This window comes from Coregonus lavaretus, assembly GCF_964263955.1.
Source record: "Coregonus lavaretus genome assembly, chromosome: 7".
Taxonomy (NCBI): Eukaryota; Metazoa; Chordata; class Actinopteri; order Salmoniformes; family Salmonidae; genus Coregonus; species Coregonus lavaretus.
The window spans coordinates 59,507,873-59,520,193 of NC_139994.1; the positions used below are offsets into that span (position 1 = coordinate 59,507,873).

Consider the following 12,321-nt stretch of genomic DNA (forward strand, 5'->3'; position numbering starts at 1 on the left):
CAAATTCGCAAAAGACTGACTCTTGTAGACTGAGCATGTTTGACTCTTGCAGACTGACCATGTTTGACTCATGTAGACTGACCATGTTTGACTCTTGTGGTTCTATAATTGGATGCTGTGCTGAAGGGAAACCAGGCACACATAGCTGCCATACCTTTTGCATCACCTGATCTACTGACTCCAAAAGCTGGAATCTCTTTCTGTGTTTTTTCCCAGAATGGTCTTTGATCTACAGCCAGGGATCCTTGCAGCATGAGGACATGATGGTCTCAAAGGAACATTGGTTTTCATTTCCTCTTTGTCTGCTTTTGAGCTGTCAATAATGTCTTTCCTCTCCTATAGTGGTCTCTTGAACAATGGCCTCTGGTCAACAACCCACCCTGTTTCCCTATTCCAAGGAGACTAAAACGTTTATGGCAGGACGGAACAAGATTCGCCATACTTTGCGCCTCCTCAGCTTTTGCATGTGCTGGAGAAGGGAAGCCAGGAATCCTAGCCTTCTTTGGGCAAGATGGTAACATATCTACCACGTTATTTGTAAGTTCTTTGTTCTCGTGTGGCATTGCCTGTACCACAGAAACTGTTATTTTCTTCAATGGCCTCTCCAAAAGTGGCATGCCAGTCAACATTATCTGACTTATTTGGCTGTTTAGGGCATGTAAGCAGAAGGTTAACCATACTCGGCTCAGATTCAGAAAGGCTTATTATCCCAACATTGGGTCATTTGGTATGCTCTTGCCTTGGTGCAGAGGGAACACCAGGAATACTGGCTTCTCTTTGGCAGGATGGTGCAAGAGCCACTATTTCCTTGTTCTTTTCACTGTCATGATAGACTGTGTCAACATCCTCTAAATGGACCATCAATAATTCTACCTCTGTAGGTGACGTCTTAAACAGAGACTTACTATCTACTGGCCAGTCTACTGCCTTCGTTTGGTCTATGGTTGGCAATCCAGGAACTCTAGATACCCTTGGGCAAGTTGGCATTATGTAAAGTATGCTTGGCACAACCTGGGCTTTGGGCCTTGGAACAGATGGGAAACCAGGAAAAGTACTCTCACTTGGGCAAAATGTGACAAGTGCTACCATACGTTTCAACAATCTCAATACACCTTGTCTAAAGCAACTGACGGAGAAAGCCCTATAACTGTCTTCTCATCATGTGATCTCTCCCATATCAGCTTCTTATCTACAGCCCAACTTAGAGCCTCAGCCCCTTCAGTCTCCTTTGGTTCACTGGAGGCCGAACCAGGTGCACTGGATACCCTTGTGCAAGTTGGTCGCTAGATTCACCATACTTGGTTCCATTTGTTTTTCAAGCCTTTCTGTTTTGGGTTGTTGTGTTGGTCTTTCTGTTTTGGGTGGTGATGCTGGTCTTTCTGTTTTGGGTGGTGATGCTGTTCTTTCTGTTTTGGGTGGTGATGCGGTTCTTTCTGTTTTGGAAGGTGATGCTGGTCTTTCTGTTTTGGGAGGTGATGCTGGTCTTTCTGTTTTGGGTGGTGGTGCCAAGGGGAACCCAGGAACACTGGCTACCCTTGGACAACTTAGCAACAGGGCAGCCATACTTTCCATTGTTATCTGGTCCTCATCCAATCTTTCATGAGCAGGGGTGAATATTGGGGTTCCTTTCAGTGGCTTCTTTCATAATGGCCTTTTATTAATGGGCCATTCTTCGGGTCGAGCCATAAATCTGTTCATAATCAATATGGTTGGGAAACCTGGAGAACTGGCCACTCTTGGACAAGATGGCAGCAAGGCAGCCATACTATTAGTTCTACAGGGACAGGGGACACCAAGGAAATATGCCAGAGGAATGGTGCCAATGTAGTTCCCAAAACATGTTATTGTGTTTAAATAGTTAGTGGGAATAGCCCTTAATATTTATTGAAATGCAAACCTATGAGCTACACATTGAGGAACAGGGCTGTGCTGTGATTGTGCAACATGCCACGCCCCCAGTCCTTGGGTACCACTTGTTCTTTTGAACCTCTTGAACGTCTTGTACCCTCTTGTTCTTTTGGGAGAATCTTTAGGATTATCTTTCTGTCAGCCCCTGCTCTTTCTCTGTGTGTTTCTCTTTTGGCAGAACGCTCTGCGACACTCTGTACATGAGTTGCGAAGGGGTGGGGCCATCATCCTCTGCTGCCCAATAGCTACCGCCACAATCTGTTCAGGCTCTGGTTTTGGCTAACGGCGTCCCTATCTGCATGGACATCTTGATCAAGTGACTCTGCCTGACTCTTTGCTTTTTGGAGTTATGGCATCTCAAAAATATTGGCGCCCCGGAACAGAGGATGCTCTGGGGCTAAAGGGTAGGAGAGGGGTCATGCTCTCAGATCTGAGGGACAAACAAATCAAGGTCAGAGTTCAAGGGAGGGGGGGGGGAGATTGTATCTCCATAGCAACAATGCAGACAAAAACAGGCAAGGTTGCCCATCTCAAGCACGGTCAGAAACCATTCTAAGTGGTGCTACTGTAAGAAGAGCTTTGCTAAGGATCTTACATGCATTATTTGGCATACTGCTTGAGGTAGCATACTAATAGATTGCACACAAAGTAGCCAATCAGCAAGCGTTCAGTCAAAAGAAGTCGATCATGTAAGACTATCCCTGGGTCAAGACGAGCAGTGATCTCGCTATGTCTTGCAACAGTATTTCAGCCTGAGGAAAGTTGACACACTGTCAATCTGCCTACTGGAAACTGATACAATCATTTTGGTTTCCAGTAGTTTCCAATGAATCACAAGATTTCAGATTAATACGTTGCTACAGTGACCATGTATCCGGAGTGTGTCAAAATATGTAGTTCTATCTTTGAAGTGCCAAAGCGAACAAGTGGTTATAATCACAACTTTTATGAAACCTGCCAACAATTTAGGACAAACTCCTTCAGACAGTTATCCATGCCAGTATATCTATGTCACCATTATAACTAATAAGACACGTCTCTAATGCCCTGGATATATTGTACCACAAATGTTTTAGGCCTACTTCAAGTTAGTATGAATGTGAAATTCACTTGTCATAGTTTTTAATAAGGACAAATTACCACACTTTTTTTTATTTTTTTTCCAGTGGCCTTTACTGTGTCATCTTACATCGTTGTCTTACAAACTCCATCATGCAAAGGCTAAAACCGATCCAGTCATTCCAAGCATAAATAATGATCACCACCACTAATAGATGGGTTAGCTGACAACATCACGAAAACAATGTGCACACTTCAATGGGGCAGATGTCCATGAGTTGTTGTGATTCTGGATGGCCAGATAGCTAGCAACTATGACAAGAAACTGCCATGTGGGGAATCGTAAGTGGCTCGTTTCAGCTAGTTTCATCATGTTCTTGATACCATGTCTTGTTTTGAGGTGTTTTGACTGATTTCATGTCAATGCTAATATGGCTCAAATTTGCTAGCTAGCTAACCAACAACTGTAATTATGTATTTGAGAGACAACAAGTGCTTATTGTGCAAATGTATTTATGTTTTCAATAAACATTGGAGACTAAATATAGTTTACATGCTGTCAACATTCTAAGCCCACCCAGTCTGTTTTGCCCCATATTTGCACACGCTTCGGTTTTGCTGCTAAACAACCAACCCGTCTCTTTGAATTTACTCACCCTGCCATTGCCTGGACAACCTCCACTCCAAACATTGAGAATGCCCCCCGCCTTCTCTCATGGACTGTTGTCCCAAAGGGCTTAGCCAATGGGTCAAGTGTGGATGTTGATGGGTCTGGCCTCTGATTGGCAATACTAATCATTCCAGCAGTGCGGCCTAGAGGGGATAACAGAGGAGGACATCATGAAGCTGAAGTCAACCCTGATGATACACTAGCAATTTTGTTAGGCAATATTGCAGAGCAATGTTGCCAGCAATGGTTGCTGCAACATTTTTCCATTGAAAATGAGCAACTTGAGGTCAACTTTTAGAAATCCTCCAATCAGAGAGCAGATATTGGTCATGTGATCAGTCTGCCATTCTAAAATATTTTGGAAAACAATGACAAACTGGCTAAATTAGCTAGCCACGTAGGTTGTTAGCTAGCTATATACCATTTACATTTTGTTTTCTGTTTTAGATAGTTTTTGGTATGTTTAACTAGTTGGCTAGCTAGCTTAATACCATTCACATCTTTCTAGCTTATGATTATGCTGATGTATTTCAGTACAGATGTGGCAGTCAACTGGCAAAAACAAGCTATAGGAGATGAGTAAATAAATGGGGATCTATGTTGATCTATGCTTCATATATTTCATATTCATATTGCTAATTATTACTCCAGTGTCTCATACCCCTCTCCATTGCCAGCAACATCATAGCCTTTTTTTTTCTTCGTGATATCCAATTGGTAGTTACAGTCGTCCCATCGCTGCAACTCCCCTACAAACTCGGGAGAGGCAAAGGTCGAGAGCTATGCGCCCTCCGAAACACGACCCTGCCAAGCCGCACTGAGTCTTGGCACACTGCTCGCTTAACCCGGAAGCCAGCCACACCAATGTGTTGGAGGAAACACTGTCCAGCTGGTGACCGAAGTCAGCTTGCAGGCGCCCGGCCCACCACAAGGAATCGCTAGAGCGCAATGGGACAAGGAAATCCCGGCCGGCCAAACCCTCCTCTAACCCGGACGACGCTGGGCCAATTGTGCACCGCCTCATGGGTCTCCCTGTCACGGCCGGCTTTGACACAGCCTGGGATCAAACCCGGGTTTGTAGTGACGCCTCAAGCACTACGATGCAGTGCCTTAGACCGCTGCGCCACTCGGGAGGCCTATCATAGCTTTTTTTAAACTGTATTGACTGTGGGCCAAATTCTGACTTGAAGAGCTGTGCCCTATACATTTGAAGTTTTGAGCAAAGTTAAACACACAGATCTCAAGTTAGGATTTAGCCCTGTTGTATAGATTTAGGGATGTTCCTAAAAGGCATTGTGGTTGCATTAGGTCCTACTCACTGGGAGTTGTGGCAGTGGTGTATTCCTCCTCTGTCAGTGTGCTCAACTGCTTCTGAAACTCTAGAAGGGAACAGACAGGACCTGGTTAGACATGATTATCTGAACGAGAGTTGGCTTGGTACCCGGCTTGACACCTGTGAAGCGACCAATAATCAACAATGAATGATGGAACCACATATAATGCTAACATACAATTCTTACATTCAACGACAATTTGCAAGAGACTGTTACAACCAAAACAACTAGCCAGGTGCCAGGTGTTCTCATGTGAAGATTGAGAAGGGAATACATGTTATCATCATAGCATTCTGACATTCATTCATTCATTCTATCATATCATTCATTCATTCATTAATTCATCCCCATTATTAAACATAAGGACTTTGCAGTGAATGCCTTCTCTGTTTGTTGCCTCAGGTTGTATACCTGTCTCTTGGACAGACAGGGGAGTAGTGACTGGTACTGGGAGGGGGGTACAAGGGAAGACAAGGAAGGAAAGGAAAAGGAGAAGGGAGGAAAGAGGGAGAGGAGGAAAGAGGGAGTGGAGTAAAGAATTTGATTCATAAACATATCAACCAGTTGCGATCAAAGTATAATTTTGTAGACTGGTCAGACAAGCATTTGTCCAATGTCAATGCTTGGGGCTGAGTCTCTCTTTGAGATATGTACCTGACTGGGGAACAGTGGCAGAAGCAGGATCTGCAGCACACGGAGAAGCGCCAATAGCATCAGGTGAGGGACCAGGAGTGGGATCACAACATGGGGCAGCGGTAGGGTCAGAAGCAGTAGGAAGACCAGGGGTGGGATCACAACATGGGGCAGCGGTAGGGTCAGAAGCAGTAGGAAGACCAGTGGTGGGATCACAACATGGGGCAGCGGTAGGGTCAGAAGCAGTAGGAAGACCAGGGGTGGGAGCAGTGGGATCAGGGGAAAGACCAGGGGTAGAGAATGGGGAAGTGTCAGGGGTGGAGGTTGGGGCAACGGCTGGGTTATCAGAGTTAATGGGAGGCATGGATGCAGGAGCATGTTTAGCATCAATGGGAGTGGATGGGGGACAATCAGAGACAATGGCAGGTACAGAATCAGAGGTGAGGACAGGAGCATCAGAGCCAGAGGAGGTTACGAGAGGAGGGGGAGGTGAGGACACAAGAGTGCAGTAAGGTGCTTCCATTGGGTCAGATGCAGAATCAGTGTTGGGGAGAGTGGAGAAAACAGGAGATGAGGCTGACACAGGGGTAGACAGAGGAGAGGAGAGGAGAAGAGAAGAGAAGAGAAGAGAAGAGAGAGAAGAGAAGAGAAGAGAAGAGAAGAGAAGAGAAGAGAAGAGAAGAGAAGAGAAGAGAAGAGAAGAGAAGAGAAGAGAAGAGAAGAGAAAGAGAAGAGAAGAGAAGAGAAGAGAAGAGAGGAGAGGAGAGGAGAGGAGAGGAGAGGAGAGGAGAGGAGAGGAGAGGAGAGGAGAGGAGAGGAGAGGAGAGGAGAGAGGAGAGGAGAGGAGAGGAGAGGAGAGGAGAGGAGAGGAGAGGAGAGGAGAGGAGAGGAGAGGAGAGGAGAGGAGAGGAGAGGAGACTGCGACATGGGAGAAGGGGACACATCAAGGGGGGAGGACATGGAGGGAGAGAAAGCAGGATTAGCATGTCTCCATGCTCTGCTTTGTCTGCTCTACTGGCTCAGGTGCAGAAATTTGGGGGAGATGGCCAGCTGGGCCACAGGGGCCTAGGTTTTGTGCGGCCTCCATTCACTCTGCCAGGGAACTGTGAGGGGGGGATGAGAAGGGGTAGAACGGAGGGAGGGAAAGTAAGAGAGAAAGAGGGACAGAAGAGAGGGAAGGGAGAAATAGAGGGATGGTATATGGGTGGTTAGAATAGATATTAGAGTAGAAAAGGTATTAAAATTGGAATAAAGAGAGAGAAAGAGAAAGAGAAAGAGACAATCAACAGAATATTCACTACGTTGTCTGATAAACAGTAGCAACATAGAAGTATTGATGTGGGAAAACCTATTGCACATAACATAGGCTACATTTAGTTTCATTGTTGGATTGACTGTAATCATTAATAAAGAAAATCTGACACTGTCCAGACAATCATTCATACAGTGCCTGTATCAGTCTAAAACAGTGCAGTACATTTCCAAGATTCGACTAAACATGTTTTCTGTTGAATAAAATGACCTAGATGGATTAAAGACCAGTAAGTCCCACATTGAGAGTATGAAGCATTATTACTGTGGAATTGTAACGTTAAGACCACCCTAACATTCATATTTTCTGAGCACTCTAAAAAGTGTATAAAGATTCTGAGATTCAACTACATACAAATATGTAATTGGCTTCCCTGATGGTATATGTTGATTAATGTCCTTTGCCGTGGGTCTGTATTGTACCTGTCGCAGGGGCCGAGGGCAGGCTGGTAGGCCTAGTGAGGGCGGGGCTCTGCCAGGGAGGTGATGTAAGCTTTGGGCTGACAGGGGACAGGGAGGAGCTGGAAAGCAGGAGGGAAGTGGTAGAGGAGGAGAAGAGGGGGATGGAAAGAAGAATGTGGGGCGTAGAGAAAAGAAAGAAAAGAGGATGGTGATGACCGGCTACTACAGACAGAATCAACGACAAATCGCATCCGCGCAGTAAATTACAATTACGGACAAATGCCTTGAAACTATCCCAGCAATTTCTGTCCATGCAGTACCTGTCTGTGGAATATCAGAGAAAGAGGGAGGTGGAAGGACGGAGGGGGGAGAGGAGAGCGGGGAGGTGGAGGAAGGCCCAGTGATGGAGGCTGAGAGGGGTCTTAATGGAGAGAAGGGTGAAGAGACCAGGAGCCACGTGGCCCTCAGAAAGACTGTCAGGGTCCAGAGCCGTGATGTTGCATCACTCTGGATGCCGCGGGGCCTCCGGGCCACTGAGAGAAAACGGTAGAGGAGATAGTACACAGTTAAATTGCAAGAGTTAATTCAACTTCTAGGGAGTCAAATGTAACACTATTTTAGGGTTTATATGGTCCCACCCCTATTTTGTGTTAAAAGTACTCTGGTCATGGTGTTGATATTTTTGGAGTTACAACGACACTAAATGGAGTAAATATCCAACTCTCAGAGAGTTTCTTAAATTTAACTCCAATTGCCATTTTACTGTTTTCACTGTCGTTTTTTAATCAACTCCCTTGCCATTTTACACTTTTCTGTGTTGTTTTCAATTAAAAATCAACTACAGCAAAGTACATTCATCTTTCAGTTGATTTCCTTTGTGTTATAAGGGTGGTTTGCAATGTGATATCCAATCTCTGTTGGACGCCAACTTGCAGGAAGATATCCAGCATTTTTTCATCACTCACAACTTGCATTTAAAATGCCTGTCAGAGTAGGTTAGAGAATCCACTACATGAAGACAGCTATCTCACTAACGGTTGCTATAAATCCATCCACTTACAGATTGGATTAGTTTAGAAAATGTACGTTTCTTATCTTTGTGTAGCTCAAGATAAAAAAACAATACATGTACATGCGAAAACACAGATATTGAAACAAACCTGCAACAGAGCATGCTGGGAACTATGACAATGATGCCCCTCCCACATCTGTGGATAACGTCATAGATTTAACTCCCCGTCACTGGTTACTCTTAATGGAGTTAAAAGTACTCCGACCAGCACAGAGAAAATACATTGTCATTAAGCTTGGCTAAATGTAAAAAAAAAAAAAAGGACATGCTTTCTCTTAAAACTAGTGTAAAGAAAGTAAAGTACTGGACAACTAAATTACTCCACATACAAATCCAGCAAAGTAGCATTCCTCTAGTGTGTCCAAGAATCTCCCTGAACAGCCCTATTAACTGCGACCTCACTTCCCTAGCAACAGTCATGACAGAAAGTGAATGGACCAATGCCAGAAACCATAAAATATGTCACCGCTTTGATGAACAAATTCACTGCGAGCTAGGGCAGTTGCTATGGAAATGAGGCAATTGCCCTTGGCAACCTCGGCAATAAACGTTCAACGGCTAGCATTTCGGTCAGTGGAGAAAATAATTATTCCAGACCTGTGTATGTCTCAAGGTAATTCAGCACATTCAGGACATTCAGTTCATTCCTCCAGGAATCTGTCGACATGTTTTTCTCAATCTTGCCATGGCTAAACTGTTTTAAACAGCAGGGGGTGCCTCAGACCATAGAAAGATGCATTGTATAACAAGTCTGAGGCCCCTTTAATGTCTTCCCATGAGTCAGAATTCCCAAACAACAAATGCCTCTCTCAATTTCTCATAACTCTCTCTTCTCTTTAAAGCAATCACCTTCAATAACTTATCAAATGTCAAATAAATATTCTACCTGATGTCCTAGCTAAAGTTATGCACAGAAACAAACTTGTGGGTATCCCTCTGTGATATCCTTGAATAAAAGCTGTTACTTGACTTTTTACTTATTACAATAGGTGTAGTCTATGATTCAATATCAGTGAATAAGACCGTGAGTCAGTCAGTCTGTCTGCCAGTACCTGAGCCAGCGGCCGGCTGGAAGATTTTTGGCAGTGCAGGTGGGTGGGAACGGACAAAGGCTGGCACTTGGTAGGCATAGGGGGAGGGTCGTGCCGGGTGAGTGGTGCCCTCGGGGCCGGAGGTGATGGGCAGAGATGAGGGAGGGGGAGGTGATGGGCAGAGATGAGGGAGGGGGAGGTGATGGGGGAGGTGAGGGGGAGGTGATGGGCAGAGATGAGGGGGGGGAGGGGGAGGGGGAGGTGATGGGCAGAGGTGAGGGAGGGGGAGGGAGGGGGAGGTGATGGGGGGAGATGAGGGAGAGGGAGGTGATGGGGGAGGTGAGGGGGAGGTGATGGGCAGAAATGAGGGAGGGGGAGGTGATGGGGGAGATGAGGGAGGGGGAGGTGATGGGGGAGGTGATGGGGGAGATGAGGGAGGGGGAGGTGATGGGCAGAGATGAGGGAGGGGGAGGTGATGGGCAGAGATGAGGGAGGGGGAGGTGATGGGGGAGGTGATGGGGGAGATGAGGGAGGGGGAGGTGATGGGGGGAGAAAGAAAAGAGTTGGAGCAAAAGATAGAAAGGAGGACAGATGCAGGAAAGAACAGAAGAGTGTCAGAGAAAGTAGAGAAAGAAAGTGTTGTAGAGATATACAGGTATCAAAGAGATTAAAAGAGATGAAATGCAGTTGAGGAAGAGGGTTCAGAGAAAAGAGAAGAGGAAAAATGAGAACAGCAGCGAAGGGGAAGTGAGAAAAGGGAAGAGGGGAAGAATGAAAGTATATAAGCAATGGAGAGGGATGCTCAGATACTCATCCCAGACATTCAAACTGTACAGTTGCTCAAATTATTTCTCTCTCTCACTGTAACTCTTCATTATAAATGACTCAATCCTAGTCCCATCCCTACAAACCAGGGACCAGAATTCCTGGTCAGGCCCCAGTATTCAGTCCCACAGTTTAATTATAGTCCGTTTGATACATGATAGGAATTTAAAAGGAAAAGGTGAGCTCTTATGGGTGTAGGATACCTTAGGTATTCATATTGTGTAACAATAAAGACGTAACAGATTCCATCACTTCAAACAGTTATTGAAACGACTGCTAACTTGTTTACTTAATTTTGCCTTGTAGAGAGTATCTGATTGAATGATTTAACAAGAGAATGTAATGAGGTATACAACTTCATTTGAAACCTCATTGGCTAATATCCATTGGGTTTAATAAATATGATTAATCAAACCATACAAATAATGTGAATAGTTTGATCAATATTTAGATAAACGCTTATAGCACATGAATATCAACATTTCAAATGAGGGATGGGAGGAGAGGGGATAGGACCAGGGAAAAGGTCCAATCAAGATTCAGAGGAGGCGGGAGCAGGGGAGGGAACAGGAAGTTACCTGTGGGCTCTGGGTCAATCACAGGCCTCCATGCCTGATCACGTATTCTTCTCGTGGGTGCTTTCAGAGTTGAAGGAAGGGAGGGGGGGAAGGAAGAGGGAAATATTAAAGAAAAGGAAGGAAAGGAAATTCATATATTATGGAAGGGGAAGCTTGGCGTGGAAAGAGATTTGCTTGGCGTTCATACATTTGAAAGGGAAAATGTATAGGAGGGCAATTGTGAGTTCCTACTGGGCCACCGTAGTTGAGACATTAGGTGTGAGGCTGGAGAGTGGAGCAATATGCCATGCCGGTGTATTGAGCAATGTTTTCAAACATTAAACACTTCAAATCTGTCACACCTCAGAAGGCTTCAAACATATGCAAAGTGAGCATCTCCTATGGCAGTTTTGTTTACCTGTCAGATGGAGTGGATACGTGGGCTTGTGTTTTTCGGTGTGTATGAAAGGTTAGTACTGTATAAAGCTACTGTATTTATCAGTGTGTGCAGTACTCGAGACCAGAGCATTTTGAGTGTCTCGGTCTCAGACACATTTTTCTCCGTCTTGACTCGATCTTGGAATGCGAGAGCTGATGACTACCTGTGACGGGAGTGGCAGGTGCCATGCCGGCTCTGATGCTGGCCCTCCACTCGCCCTCCTCCTCGTCACTATCGTTGAAGTCGTCCAGGTTGCCGATGTCACTCTGCTTCAGGCTCATCAGACTGGCCAGACTCTGCATGTCCTCATCTCTGTTGGGTTACAAAGGAAGAAGAATTGTATTATAACTCATCCAGAAACAGTAATATTGTCTAATTGACTGTTTATGACTAATCATTAAACATCATTAACTGACTATAACGTTACAGGTCAGTAATGACCAACTCAAATGGTTATATACCATTACAAAGCTTTGTTTTTTTTAACGGTAAGCTTTGTTGAGAGACAGTTGACTCAATACTTTTTCTACTTCACATAATGTGGTAAACCATTTAGTATCTCAATCTCTGTCTACTTGACATAATACGGTAAACCTTTTAGTAGCCCTATCTACTTGACATAATACGGTAAACCTTTTAGTAGCCCTATCTACTTGACATAATACGGTAAACCTTTTAGTAGCCCTATCTACTTGACATAATACGGTAAACCTTTTAGTAGCCCTATCTACTTGACATAATACGGTAAAACCTTTTAGTAGCCCTATCTACTTGACATAATACGGTAAGCCTTTTAGTAGCCCTATCTACTTGACATAATACGGTAAACCTTTTAGTAGCCCTATCTACTTGACATAATACGGTAAACCTTTTAGTAGCCCTATCTACTTGACATAACACTGTAAACCTTTTAGTAGCCCTATCTACTTGACATAATGTGGTAAACCTTTTAGTAGCCCTATCTACTTGACATAATGTGGTAAACCTTTTAGTAGCCCTATCTACTTGACATAATACGGTAAACCTTTTAGTAGCCCTATCTACTTGACATAATACGGTAAAACCTTTTAGTAGCCCTAT

At 44.6% G+C, this 12,321-nt stretch overlaps 1 protein-coding gene across 1 annotated transcript in view; it reads right to left on the bottom strand.

The window, feature by feature from the left end:
- Positions 1–12,321, bottom strand: part of LOC311132603 (EH domain-binding protein 1-like) — a gene marked incomplete at its 3' end in the record, with an annotated part of 40,879 nt that overhangs the window by 12,981 nt on the left and 15,577 nt on the right. The window contains exons 6-8 of the mRNA XM_084165854.1: positions 11,405–11,553; positions 7,638–7,850; positions 3,624–3,780 (exon numbers count right to left, since the gene is read on the bottom strand). Coding sequence (XP_084021980.1) covers positions 3,624–3,780; positions 7,638–7,850; positions 11,405–11,553 — 519 coding nt within the window. The remainder of the gene's footprint in view (positions 1–3,623; positions 3,781–7,637; positions 7,851–11,404; positions 11,554–12,321) is intronic.